This window comes from Schistocerca americana, chromosome 7 (assembly GCF_021461395.2).
Source record: "Schistocerca americana isolate TAMUIC-IGC-003095 chromosome 7, iqSchAmer2.1, whole genome shotgun sequence".
Taxonomy (NCBI): Eukaryota; Metazoa; Arthropoda; class Insecta; order Orthoptera; family Acrididae; genus Schistocerca; species Schistocerca americana.
Window position 1 is genome coordinate 252,630,890 of NC_060125.1, and position 15,049 is coordinate 252,645,938.

The window sequence follows — 15,049 nt, forward strand, 5'->3', positions numbered from 1 at the left end:
GTTTTTATTTCTCCTGGTAACGACATCCTCTTGAGTAGTCCCTGCCCGGAGATCCGAATGGGGGACTACTTTACCTCCTGAATATTTTACCCAAGAGGACACCATCATCATTTAACCATACAGTAAAGCTGCATGCCCTCGGGAAAAATTACGGCTGTAGTTTCCCCTTGCTTTCAGCTGTTCGCAGTACCAGCACAGCAAGGCCGTTTTGGTTAGTGTTACAAGGCCAGATCAGTCAGTCATCCAGACTGTTACCCCTGCAACTACTGAAAAGGCTGCTGCCCCTCTTCAGGAACCACATGTTTGTCTGGCCTCTCAACAGATACCCCTCTGTTGTGGTTGCACCTACGGTACGGCCACCTGTATCGCTGAGGCACGCAAGCCTCCCCACCAACGGCAAGGTCCATGGTTTATGAGGGGGGGCATTATTGTTTAACTTTCAATAAGCCTCATTAATAGTTTTCAGATGAACATCCACATACTGCTACAATAGTTTACTGTTGAACATCTATGAGCAGTGAAACCTAACCACAAAGTTCACAGTTCTTGATGAATAGAGAGGTACGTATGGAGCAGACACTGTCACTGTTTTAACACACATGCCCCGTGACCAAAATTAGGGCCCTTATATATCATCACAATAATAGGTGCTGAAACTACACATTGTTTGAAGTTTAATTTACAGAAATTACAATTAAAACTTAACTCATTAAATGAATACATTGAAAAATTGAATCTTTTTAACAGTTTCTTCTACTGCAAGGGTTAAGCCAAATTATTTGTGTAAGTGATGAAATTAACAAATATGGTTATGTAAACAATACTTTTGACAAAACTGTTAGTTACTTTGAAATTAATGAAGGGCACATTTTGTTAACATGTTTTTAAGTAGAGTCAAATAGATACTTTAAGTACTAGTATTTTGTCTTCCAAATGTTTATAATTAGTATAGAATTCATATCTGTTTATACATCAACAATAGAATTAAAGCTACGAAACAATAACAGATTTCACCCTATAGTAACAGTATTAACTAGGAATAGTCAAAATAAATTGGAAAATCACTCAGATACATAAAACTAAGCACAAAATTAGATCTGGTATTATATTCTTTAAAACTCAGGGCCAACCTTTCTCTTATATGAAAATGCAGATTATAGTCACATATGTTAATGAGAATCAGTTAAAATTGAAAAAAATGAATTTAAAGGAGGCAGATGGCAAAACAAGAGGGGAAGTAAAAATATCCCAGCTTGCTTCATCGCAGGTTCTGCTAGAATGTGGGCAATATACAGCCATTAACTCTCTCATCAATCCCAGAGATTATTTATTTATTTATTATCATCCCAATGATCACATTTGTGATATAGGATTTGTCAGGGTACATTTTAACAACTATATAATATCTTTACAAAATTTGTATCTGTGCTGAATTCATACTAATCTGTCTTATGTTTAATACAATATACAACTAATAAGTGTTTTTATAACATAATTTATTATGCACTGATGTAATTTCATTTGTCATATTAACTTAAACATATATTTTATACAGTTGCGCAGAAATAATCACTTATGCTGTAATAGCATTTGTCAAGAATGTGGTTCTTTAGAACAGTTTTAGATTTATCCTCATTTTCCAGCTCTTTGATATGTCTTGGTAGTGCATTAAAAAGTTTGATGCCTCGATTACATACATGTTTCTGGCTTTGGGTCCTTGTTACAGCTTGTATGTGGAGATCTTTACATTGCTGTGTATCGTAATTATGGAAGTCTGTATTGGTTTTCATTTTGTCCTGATTTCTTTTGATCACCAACAGACATTTCAGAATGTATAATGATGGAATTGTTAAAATTTTCAATGCTTTAAAAAGGGGCCTACAATGTGTTTGAGGTGGGCTGTGGGTCATTATCCGAATAGCACGTTTTTGCAATTTGAAAATCTCATTTAGACGACAATTTGTTTTTCCCCAGAATACTATCCCATAGGATGCAATGGACTGAAAATAGCCAAAATATACTAATCTGGTACAGTCATTACTACAAACTCTTGAAATTATTCTAAGCACAAAACATGCTGAATTTAATTTTAGTGCTAAGTTCACCACATGGTCCTTCCAATTAATCTTCTCATCAATGTGCATACCCAGGAATTTTGCACACTGTACTCTTTCAAGTTGTTTGCTCTCCATGGTGGGATTTAGGTCTTGCTCAAAATAGATCGATTTTAGCTTTGAAATAAACCACTTTTATTTTTCAGGGAAGCACAGCATAAGTGAATGGTGGCCACATACAAATAACTCATTAAATAAAATCAGCATCTATCAGCAGTGCAAAATTTCGAATTACCTTGTGCAGACACAGCATTTGCACCCATGCGCTATATAATAAACTACATGTCCCATTACACAAGAATAACATTTGTGGCATACACAGCGCTCGTAACTTTACTAACTCCAGACAAAACCAAAATGAAAATACCTAACAACATGTCCAGATGTAAGATGCCAGACAAAGACAATTAACTCTGTCCTGCACACTTATTTGAAGGTTCGGTAGCATGACCACTCATCAGTTCATTGCAGGTACTTTCACCCTGACCATCATTCATAATTTTCATAATAATTTCATATAAATACTTATGATAAAACATTTATAAATCTTTGAAGTCATTTTCAACCCCTTAACTCACTTATTAATTATTTCAACAATTTTAAACACTTCTCAAATATATAAATTGCCACATCTGTCACTCTAACCAGAGCACTAACTTGACCTATTTTATAATTCACAACTACAATGAGATACATATTGAAAGTTATTGGAACATTGAAGAAGAAAACTTTTGCTGATAAGATCATTTGCGTCTCTGTGGAGGATTCCATAGTTACAGCAGTATTTACATAAATAGACTAAATTGTTTATAACATTTTTTTATATTTGTTGAATTAGAAAAATACTCTATTCATTATATTTCAGGCATTATCCTCTTTCATCTGGTATGTCACAAGTGTGACTTTCATGATGGGTTCAGTTGTTACTATGTACTGTAAACAATAATGATGATAATGTTAATGCAATGGTAGTAATGTTAATAACTTTCTAACTATTGAAGCATCAGACATAGAATTATATTCAATGAGCTTGTCCCATATCTGCTGGTCCAAAACTGTCATTGGTTTTCCCTTTCATTCTTGTAATGAATTTTACGTATTTTCATTTAAATTATGTTAGTGACAATATATCCTGTGACCATGCTACTGGAATACACTCCTCTTTCTGTCTAGGAAAACCCAACTGATAGCTGGGTCTTGTGGCTTGCTAGCTGCCTTTACTTGCACTCAGCTTGCCTTTCACAGTCCATGTGACAGCTGGCCGCCCCAACAAATTTTTACGCCAGCTCACTGTCTACCTGTCAGATTCAGTCAGTCTCGCAGAAGTTGAACCATCAGCTTGTAGCATTATGGTGATGAAAGTGACGATGTTTAGAATCATTATGTTAAAATAAATTTTTTGTAAAAAAAACGTAAATAAAGCCAATATTTCTTTTTTTTCCTCCCTTAAAATTAGTGTGCATGGATTACTCAGTGGTGTGGATTATTCACGTATATATCATTGTAACTGTGCTTTCTTCACAGCTAGGCATGGACCACTAGCACATAATATCTATACAACTTGGGTGCTCACCGCAGACTGACCCACATCTATAGTTACAAACTGACTACATGTTGTTGACATTTTGAGTCCAACCACAGACTGACTGAATCATTGTATAATGCACCTATTTATAGATGCAAATAATATTACAAATCACAGTTTCTTATTACATTTTGTGTATTAACATAAAAATCTGGACAATTAAAAGAAAGAATCAAGGAAAAAGCAATGAACTGGATTAGAAAATGACAAAATTATAGGTACTGTTTTATAAAGATGATTTTTTATATACATAGGAATTCCCAGAGTTCACCAAAAGTTTTAAGAAAGTGAAATTCTTACAGACTGAGTAATTAACAAACTTGAATTAATTTTATGAAAGTAGGTATTTTTGTAATTAGAAAAATCAGTGCTACAAAACTATGTCACTGAATTTGGGAAATAACCACAAGTTAAAATTGGAACATTCTGAAAAGGAAAATATTTCGAATATGAATAACTTTTGAAATATGATATTTTTGTAAAAAGTAAAATGTTTGTTGTGAAGTGGAGAATGAAGCTTTCAAAGGAGCTAACTCCATTTAGAAACAAACAACTAGTTGCTCACAGAATACGCCACATTTTTGCAGTTGTATGTATGGTTGAACTCTACTGTTTCTATAAAGAGAATTTTTCCTGATGAATTATTTATATTATTGTTGTCAGTAATTAAAAAAACTATGCAACAATGAATAACAAAGTTTTGATAATTGAGTACCTAGTATTTTAATTAATTATTTCGCCTGTACTATGGAAATGTGTGTGTGTGTGTGTGTGTGTGTGTGTGTGTGTGTGTATGAGAGAGAGAGAGAGAGAGAGAGAGAGAGAGAGAGAGAGAGAGAGAGAGAGAATGTATGTATTTAAGAAGTAAAACTGTTGCAACTAAAAATCCTCCTTTCATATATCTCAAACATGAATACAATATTATAGCAAGGAAAGAAGAGAGATGAAAATAAGAAGGATGGTGTGATATTACAAGAAGAATTTGACAGAGCTCTGAATGACCATAGTTAAACAAGTTGCCTGATTCAGACAAGGTTCCTCATAATTATTGAGATACTTGGGAGAGCCAGTCATGACAAAATTATTCCATTTGTTGTGCAAGATATACGAGACAGATGACATACTGTCAGACATCAAGAAGAATGTACCTATTCTAATTCTAAAGATGGTAGGTGTTGAGAGGTGTGAATATTGCAGAACTATCAGTTTAACAAAACTCACTGGCAAAAATTATTTAGAGAAGAATGAAAAAAATTGGTAGAAGCTGATCTTGCGGAATGTAAGTTTGATCCTGGAGAAATGTATCAATGTGCAAGGTAACACTGACCCTATGACTTATCTTAGAAGTCAGGTTAAAGAAAGGCAAATCTACATTTGCAGTATTTATAAATTTAGAGAGAGCTTCTGAAAATGATAACACTTGTTGAAATTCTGAAGGTAGCAGGGATAAAATACAAGGAATGAAAGGTTATTTACAGCATGTACAGAAACCAGACTGCAGTTGTAAAGAGTTGGAGTACATGAGAGGTACTCATTGGTCAAGAAGGGAGTGAGATGTGATCGTAGCCTATCCCTGATATTACTCAATATTTACACTGAGCAAGCATTAACAGAAAACAACGTGAAATTTGAAAAGGGAATCGAAATTCAGAAAGAAGAAATGAAAACTTTGAGGCTTGTTGATGACATTGCAATTCTGTCAGAAGCAACAAAAGAGCAGCTGAATGAAATGGATAACACATTGCAAAGAGGCTGTAAGGTAATAATCAACAGGAGTAAATCAGGAGTAATAGTACATGTTGAATTAAATTAGGTGATTATGAGGGAATTAGATTAGGAAATGAGACACTGAAAGTAATGGAAGAGTTTTACAAAGTTTTACGATTTTCACAAAATGATAGTCAAAGTAGAGAGTATGTGTAATGCAGAATGGCAATAGTAAGAAAAGCATTCCTAAAAAAGGGAATTTGTCACCATAAAATATAAATATCAATATTAACAAGCACTTTTCTGAAGGTATATGTTTGGAATATACCATTGAGCAGGTGTGAAATATCGATGATAAACAATTCCGACCAGAACAGAATAGAAGCTTACGAAAAGCGGTGTTACAGAATAATGCTGCAGATTAGATGAGGAGGTACTGAATTGAATCAGTTCATCAGTTTGATAATGGAGAGACATGTGGGGATGAGGGTGTGTGTAAAAAATTGTACTGGATAGGTTTGTATGAGATAGACTAGCAGAGAGCTGCGCACCAGTCTTTGGACTAAAGAGCAGACACCACCACCACCACAACAACAACAATAACAACAACAAAGTTAAATGATTTGTGTGTGTGTGTGTGTGTGTGTGTGTGTGTGTGTGTGTGTGTGTGTGTGTGATGCTTTTCACTTAACCCCATAAAAATGCTTATTTCTTGTTTCACAGATTCAAAGAATCAGGGCCCTTTTTCTGCGGTCAGTTATGCGACAAGATATGGCATGGTTTGACACAACTAATGCAGCATCGTTTGCCAGTCGAATAACAGGGTGAGTATGAAGGAAAATTTGCAGCAGAAATAATAATTTCTTATGCAATTTGACATCAACATAAATACACAGGGCTTGTATTATTTATTAAATACACTAAATATTAACTTATTGCAGGGACTTGGATAAGATTCAGGATGGAACTGGTGAGAAACTTGGCATGTTCGTTTACTTACTGATGTCCTTTGTTGCCTCAGTTGTGATGTCATTCTTACATGGCTGGAAATTGACTCTTGTGATTTTCAGCTGTGCTCCAATAATTGTTATTGCTACATCTGTTGTTGCAAAGGTAAAATATGGTACAGCATCACAATAATTTGATAATAACTTTGAACTGAGTACCTGAATTTATACTATTTTTCTGTTCATTTCACACTCTAATTTCGTAAAGTTATTATTAAAGCAGTATGTTTTTCTTTTATTTTTTGTATGTTTCTGAAAACAAATCTTTGAGAACATGATTCAGTGAGAAATTATGCTCTAATTCATGTCACTCTTTGAGCATAGGATAAGGCCTGGATGAAGCAGTCTATGAAAATGTTTATGCAGATCTTAGAAAATCACTTATGGGAAAAAGACATCCATACATGGGTGTGTATTGCCCACCATTTAATCTCATCATACATGATATGGATTGCATCTGAATACATTTGGGTAGAGATTACTTCAATAATTAATTGCCATAAGCATGCAGTCCTAACTAATTGATATCCAAGGTGTTTACTAGATGTTTTTAGGGTAAGATCATCTGAAAGACAGAGCTGCAGAATGAACACAGGTACAACTGAAATAGCTACTAGCAAAATAAAATATTGCAGCCTGGACAAAGCCACAGATACAAAAAACCTGCATTTATTTTCTTTCATCGAACTATAAACCCCATTGTAGCAAAAATGAGCTTTTTATATACATGCATGAAAACAAAAGCCTAGGTGGAATGTCAGCAGACTTATTGTGTATAACACAACATCACATGGAAATCACTGAAATTGAACAAGTTCTTCTTGATGTGTACAAGCTAATATCAGTAAGTTATGAAACAGAATTTCTGGGCAGCACTGCGTAGTACTATTGATAGATACTTGAAAGAATCAAAAGTTCGTCTCTCTTGCAACTAATGTTTCATCTTATGTTGGCAAGGATTAAAAAGATAGGACAGCTCACTTGGACACCAGGATGAGAGGGACCCACCTATAGCAAAGACGAGTATAGACCCTCACTACAGTACTACATATTTCACCCCCTAGCCAGAAATTCTGTCTAATAATTTATTCATTTAGTCAACTGATTTTCCTTTAATACAGTTAAACAACTTTCTGAGATCTTCTCTCATTCTGCCTGTGTGTTATATGCAATTCTTGCCTGTCATATTTTACTTCATTTAGCAATGCGTTTATTTCTTCTGTTGTATGTTTTATTGCAGATTTTTAAAATTAAGAATTTTAATTTCTACAATTGTATTTTGACAATGGCTGTTATTGTCATACAAGTTATAAAATTTTCAAAATATTGGAGTTGACTTTTGATGTTGAAAATTATACCAAAGAATTTCAATTTAATCTAAAATATCCAAACAAATAATATTTTCCCTGAATATTCAAGTAGAAACCTAACTTTTCAATAAATCAGTCTGTTCCTTAAGAGTACTTAATTCTGATTGCACAAATAATTTGATAACCCTGTTCTCCCCCACAAAAACTGTTAGCGCAACACAAAGCCTTTTGTTTGTATTAGCAAATTATAAAACATTTTCCTTCATAAAATATAAAATACATAATTTTTCAGTGAAATAATGACTGTAAGTTATTACAGATTTACAAAATGTTACACCATGTATTTTAACAATGAAAATAATCAATCTTTGACAACATACTGTAATTGCATAGATAAAAAATCTACTCACCAAGTGACAGCAGGAAAACACACATACATAAAAAAAGGGGGGTTACATATGCAAGCTTTCAGACTGAGTGCCCTCTTCTTCTCATAGAAGGGTTGAAGGGGGAAGGAAGAGGGGTGAAGAAAAAGAACTGGAGAGGTTTAGGAGAAGGGGTGGAGTGTTGAAAAGACACCCAGGGGAGACTTACTGAATGGGATGAAAAGGAAAGACTTATTTTAGGAGACTACACCAGACAAGATTTGAAAACCTGAGAGGTTAAAGGTGGAATATGGGGCAATATGCAAGATAGAGATTACTGCTAAAACATCATGCATGGGTTAAGAAGAGTAAAAACCAAGTGCATTGTATGTAATAGAGTTGAGAAGGGGATGGCAAAAAAATAGACTGGTCAGTAAATGAAAGATGTAGAGAACTAAGAGGGAATGAAGAAAGGAGTTGTTACTGTGAAGAAATGCTGAGATGGAAGAAATTAACGTAAATTATGACCAGGTGGATGGCGAGAACCAAGGACATGTCGCAGCACTAGTTCCCACCAGCGGAGTCCCGAGTAACTGGTGACTGGGGGAAGAAGCCGGATGGCACATGTGGTGAAACAGGCACCAAGGTCACAACTGTTATGTTGTAGAGCATGCTCTGCAACAGGGTATTGTATGTTGCCAGTATACATCCTCTGTTATGTCCATTCATCCAAATTGATAACGTGATGGTAGCCATGCCTGTGTAAACAGGCGAACAGTATTTGTGTAACAGCTGGTATATGACATGTTTCATTTCACAGGTGGCTCTCCTTTTGATAGTATATCTTTTGCTGGTTACAAGGCTGTTATAGATGGTGGTAGGAGGGTGCACAGGGCAAGTCTTGCAGTGGGGTCGATTGCAAGGGTAGGAGCCATAGGGTAGGGTGATGGGTGCAGAAGGAGCATGGGGTCAACAAGGATATTGGAAGGGTGGCAAAAAGCTATTCTAGGTGTGTTGGGTAAAATCTCAGACAGAATGGGCCTTATTTCAGGTCTTTTATTAGGAAGTCATGGCCTTGTTGAAGTAGCTGATTAATACATTCAAGACCAGGGTAATAATGAGTGACAAGTGGTGTCCTCTGAAAGTTGTCATGCATAAAATCCCTTTTTTTATATATATGTTCTCCTGCTGCTGCTTGGTGAGTAGATTTTTTTATCAATCCAATTGCATTATATTGTAAAAAATTGATTGTTTTTGTTGTTATATTAGCCCGTTTGGTCATCGTTTCTTCTTATGTGTGTTTTGTGAAATAATTTGGGTGAAGGTCACTGTTAAAGCAGGATCGACATGGTAAATGGATGTCTCTATAGGCCCCCTGGCTCAGCAGCTGTTGTTGCTGAACACCTGACAGATAATTTGGAAAATATTTCAAGTATATTTCCCCACCATGTTATAGTTCTGGGTGGAGATTTTTATTTGCCGGATATAGACTGGGAGACTCAAACGTTCATAATGGGTGGCAGGGACAAAGAATCCAGTGAAATTTTTTAAAGTGCTTTATCTGAAAACTACCTTGAGCCGTTAAACAGAGAACCAACTCGTGGCGATAACATATTCTGGTGACAAACAGCCCCGAACTATTTGAAACAGTTAACGCAGAACAGGGAATCAGAGATCATAAAGCGGTTACTGCATCGATGATTTCAGCTGTAAACAGAAATATTAAAAAGGTAGGAAGATTTTTCTGTTTAGCAAAAGTGACAAAAACCAGATTTCAGAGTACCTGACGGCTCAACACAAAAGTTTTGTCTCAAGTACAGATAGTGTTGAGGATCAGTGGACAAAGTTCAAAACCATCATACAATATGCGTTAGATGAGTATGTGCCAAGCAAGATCGTAAGGGATGGAAAAGAGCCACTGTGGTACAACAACCAAGTGAGAAAACTGTTGCGGAAGCAAAGGGAACTTCACAGCAAACATGAACATAGCCAAAGCCTTGCAGACAAACAAAAATTACATGAAGCGAAATGTAGTGTGAGGAGGGCTATGCGAGAGGTGTTAAATGAATTTGAAAGTAAAGTTCTCCACTCCTGGAAATTGAAATAAGAACACCGTGAATTCATTGTCCCAGGAAGGGGAAACTTTATTGACACATTCCTGGGGTCAGATACATCACATGATCACACTGACAGAACCACAGGCACATAGACACAGGCAACAGAGCATGCACAATGTCGGCACTAGTACAGTGTATATCCACCTTTCGCAGCAATGCAGGCTGCTATTCTCCCATGGAGACGATCGTAGAGATGCTGGATGAAGTCCTGTGGAACGGCTTGCCATGCCATTTCCACCTGGCGCCTCAGTTGGACCAGCGTTCGTGCTGGACGTGCAGACCGCGTGAGACGACGCTTCATCCAGTCCCAAACATGCTCAATGGGGGACAGATCCGGAGATCTTGCTGGCCAGGGTAGTTGACTTACACCTTCTAGAGCACGTTGGGTGGCACGGGATACATGCGGACTTGCATTGTCCTGTTGGAACAGCAAGTTCCCTTGCCGGTCTAGGAATGGTAGAACGATGGGTTCGATGACGGTTTGGATGTACCGTGCACTATTCAGTGTCCCCTCGACGATCACCCCTGGTGTACGGCCAGTGTAGGAGATCGCTCCCCACACCATGATGCCGGGTGTTGGCCCTGTGTGCCTCGGTCGTATGCAGTCCTGATTGTGGCGCTCACCTGCACGGCGCCAAACACGCATACGACCATCATTGGCACCAAGGCAGAAGCGACTCTCATCGCTGAAGACGACACGTCTCCATTCGTCCCTCCATTCACGCCTGTCGCGACACCACTGGAGGCAGGCTGCACGATGTTGGGGCGTGAGTGGAAGACGGCCTAACGGTGTGCGGGACCGTAGCCCAGCTTCATGGAGACGGTTGCGAATGGTCCTCGCCGATACCCCAGGAGCAACAGTGTCCCTAATTTTCTGGGAAGTGGCGGTGCGGTCCCCTACGGCACTGCGTAGGATCCTATGGTCTTGGCGTGCATCCGTGCGTCGCTGCGGTCCGGTCCCAGGTCGACGGGCACGTGCACCCTCCGCCGACCACTGGCGACAACATCGATGTACTGTGGAGACCTCACGCCCCACGTGTTGAGCAATTCGGCGGTACGTCCACCCGGCCTCCCGCATGCCCACTATACGCCCTCGCTCAAAGTCCGTCAACTGCACATACGGTTCACGTCCACGCTGTCGCGGCATGCTACCAGTGTTAAAGACTGCGATGGAGCTCCGTATGCCACGGCAAACAGGGTGACACTGACGGCGGTGGTGCACAAATGCTGCGCAGCTAGCGCCATTCGACGGCCAACACCGCGGTTCCTGGTGTGTCCGCTGTGCCGTGCGTGTGATCATTGCTTGTACAGCCCTCTCGCAGTGTCTGGAGCAAGTATGGTGGGTCTGACACACCGGTGTCAATGTGTTCTTTTTTCCATTTCCAGGAGTGTATGTACTGACTTGGCAGAAAATCCTAAGAAATTTTGGTCTTATGTCAAAGCGGTAGGTGGATCAAAACAAAATGTCCAGACACTTTGTGACCAAAATGGTACTGAAAAAGAGGATGACAGACTAAAGGCCGAAATACTAAATGTCTTTTTCCAAAGCTGTTTCACAGAGGAAGACTGCACTGTAGTTCCTTCTCGAGATTGTTGCACAGATGACAAAATGGTAGACATCAAAATAGACGACAGAGGGATAGAGAAACAATTAAAATCGCTCAAAAGAGGAAAGGCCACTAGACCTGATGGGATACCAGTTAGATTTTACACAGAGCACGCGAAGGAAGTTGCCCCCTTCTTGCAGCGGTGTACCGTAGGTCTCTAGAAGAGTGTAGTGTTCCAAAGGATTGGAAAAGGGCACAGGTCATCCCCATTTTCAAGAAGGGACGTCGAACAGATGTGCAGAACTATAGACCTATATCTCTAACGTCGATCAGTTGTAGAATTTTGGAACACGTATTATGTTCGAGTATAATGACTTTTCTGGAGACTAGAAATCTACTCTGTAGGAATCAGCATGGGTTTCGAAAAAGACGGTCGTGTGAAACCCAGCTCGCGCTATTCGTCCACGAGACTCAGAGGGCCATAGACACGGTTTCCCAGGTGGATGCCGTGTTTCTTGACTTCCGCAAGGTGTTAGATACAGTTCCCAACAGTCGTATAATGAACAAAGTAAGAGCATATGGACTATCAGACCAATTGTGTGATTGCATTGAAGAGTTCCTAGATAACAGAGCGCAGCTTGTCATTCTCAATGGAGAGAAGTCTTCTGAAGTAAGAGTGATTTCAGGTGTGCCGCAGGGGAGTGTCATAGGACCGTTGCTATTCACAACATACATAAATGACCTTGTGGATGACATCAGAAGTTCACTGAGGCTTTCTGCAGATGATGCTGTGGTGTATCGAGAGGTTGTAACAATGGAAAATTGTTCTGAAATGCAGGAGGATCTGCAGCAAATTGACGCATGGTGCAGGGAATGACAATTCAATCTCAATGTAGAAAAGTGTAATGTGCTGCGAAGACATAGAAAGATAGATCCCTTATCATTTAGCTACAAAATAGCAGGTCAGCAACTGGAAGCAGTTAATTCCATAAATTATCTGGGAGTAGAAGGGATTGGTTGGTAGGACATGTTCTGAGGCATCAAGGGATCACCAATTTAGTATTGGAGGCCAGCGTGGAGGGTAAAAATCGTAGAGGGAGACCAAGAGATGAATACACTAAGCAGATTCAGAAGGATGTAGGTTGCAGTAGGTACTGGGAGATGAAGAGGCTTGCACAGGATAAAGTAGCATGGAGAGCTGCATCAAACCAGTCTCAGGACTGAAGACCACAACAACAACAACGCATTAGGAGTGATTTAAAATGGAATGATCATTTAAAGTTGATCGTCGGTAAAGCAGATGCCAGACTGAGATTCACTGGAAGAATCCTAAGGAAATGCAATTCGATAACAAAGGAAGTAGGTTACAGTACGCTCGTTTGCCCACTGCTTGAATACTGCTCAGCAGTGTGGGATCTGTACCAGATAGTGTTGGTAGAAGAGATAGAGAAGATCGAACAGAGAGCAGCGCACTTCATTACAGGATCATTTAGTAATCACAGGAGAGACGCTCAGTATCTCGGTACGGGCTTTTGTTAAAGTTTCGAGAACATACCTTCACTGAAGAGTCAAGCAGTATATTGCTCCCTCCTATGTATATCTTGCGAAGAGACCATGAGGATAAAATCAGAGAGATTATAGCCCACACAGAAGGATACCGACAATCCTTCTTTCCACGAACAATACGAGACTGAAATAGAAGGGAGAACCGATAGAGGTACTCAGGGTACCCTCCGCCACACACCATCATGTGGCTTGCAGAGTATGGATGTAGATGTAGATGTAGATATGTAAACCTCTTGTCAGTCTTTGTTGTCTTCCATCTTGTTCAAACTGTTTTCTGTTTTCTATCTTATGTGCTAGTCCATTTGTTTGTTTATTTGTACCACCCAGACTAATCAACACTTTACTCCTAAATATTTTCTAGTACTGATTCCTGTGCACGTAGATGAGCCCATTGTTATTTATGAATCTGCATGTAACAATTTGTTTACACTGCACTGCATTTCAGGCCTTTGTCAATCATATTTCGCTGGTTTATTTGCAAATTTGACAAGTGTTTCCTTTCCCATCTTCCACTTACGATGTTCATACATAATTCTTTCACCTATTTATGTGTTTGCTTTTTGCCACATCACACTGATCAAGTTTTACTGCTGTCTCTTACATTATTTTATTTGCCAAGCAAAGTAATTTAAATTTTCTTCTGTGACTTACTCTTTCTGCATGCTCGGTTTTTAAAATTTTGTCTCATTTCTTGACTTTCCCTATGGATTTTTTTCTTTTCCAATCATTTTTTGTATCATATGGGTCACTTTTTCTGCAAGAAATTCTCTCTTTTAATCATGATCTGTTTTCTCAATTTTTGTATGAAATTTTCTGACTTTTTGCAAATTTTTTCTTTGCTTTTCCTCCATTTTTATATCTTTTTCCACCCTCTGCTTCTCTTTTTTGCCACTTCCACCAATTTTATCACAGCAAACAGTCCTCTTTCCATGATGAATACTGTCACATATTACATATGTTCTTTCCGAAAACCTGCTTTTGCACTATCAGAACCAAAGTTCCACATTCTGTTTATTGGAACCTGCTTGTCCCTTGGAGTTACTCCCAAAGGCATAACACTGAAAGTCCCTGTTTCTGAAAGTAATCCTACTTTACACCAAGCTATTTTAAAGTTTTGAATACAACAATCTCTTGCACTTACTTGGTTAATCTGTGACCTGTATACCTCATCTGCCAATTTCCATTCCACCAAACTTCCCTCTTACAAAATCGTGCAGTTATCTGCCCCTCATGTTTCCATGGGTGGTGTCATCCACCAAACCAACTTCAAACTGCAAGAACATGCCAGACTTCACCTCAGAAAGCTATTCCACTTTCTCCTAAACTGCCCCTCTGCAGCTCCCTAAACAGCCACCAACCCTCTCCTACAAAACAAGCTTGGCCAACCTCCTTAACAACCCCCACCATCACCACTGCCTCCCAGACCAATAATAACTATTAATCAAAGAACCAATCACAACAGTACAGTGCTCTAAACCTCTCATCTACAGCACTCTCCCATTGTGAATTATTTGTATTATCCAAGGGTTTCACTTTCAGCCCTAAACCTGCATTTAATCAGGCTGCTTTAGTGAAGGACCTACTTTCCTACACATGTAATGTCAACTGGAAGTATCACTTTGCAACCCAGTCCTGAATCCTTTCCAGCAGCAAATCTAATGTTAAACCTTGCCTTGAACTGTTCTGAACATGATCCCAACTTGATCCACCACCACTACCACAAAATCATAA

The 15,049-nt window shown here is 38.7% G+C and overlaps 1 protein-coding gene across 1 annotated transcript in view; it reads left to right on the forward strand.

Moving 5' to 3' along the window:
• Nucleotides 1-15,049, forward strand: part of LOC124622655 (multidrug resistance protein homolog 49-like) — a 385,512-nt gene that overhangs the window by 203,680 nt on the left and 166,783 nt on the right. Inside the window, exons 6-7 of the mRNA XM_047148447.1 lie at nt 6,130-6,230; nt 6,348-6,519. Coding sequence (XP_047004403.1) covers nt 6,130-6,230; nt 6,348-6,519 — 273 coding nt within the window. The remainder of the gene's footprint in view (nt 1-6,129; nt 6,231-6,347; nt 6,520-15,049) is intronic.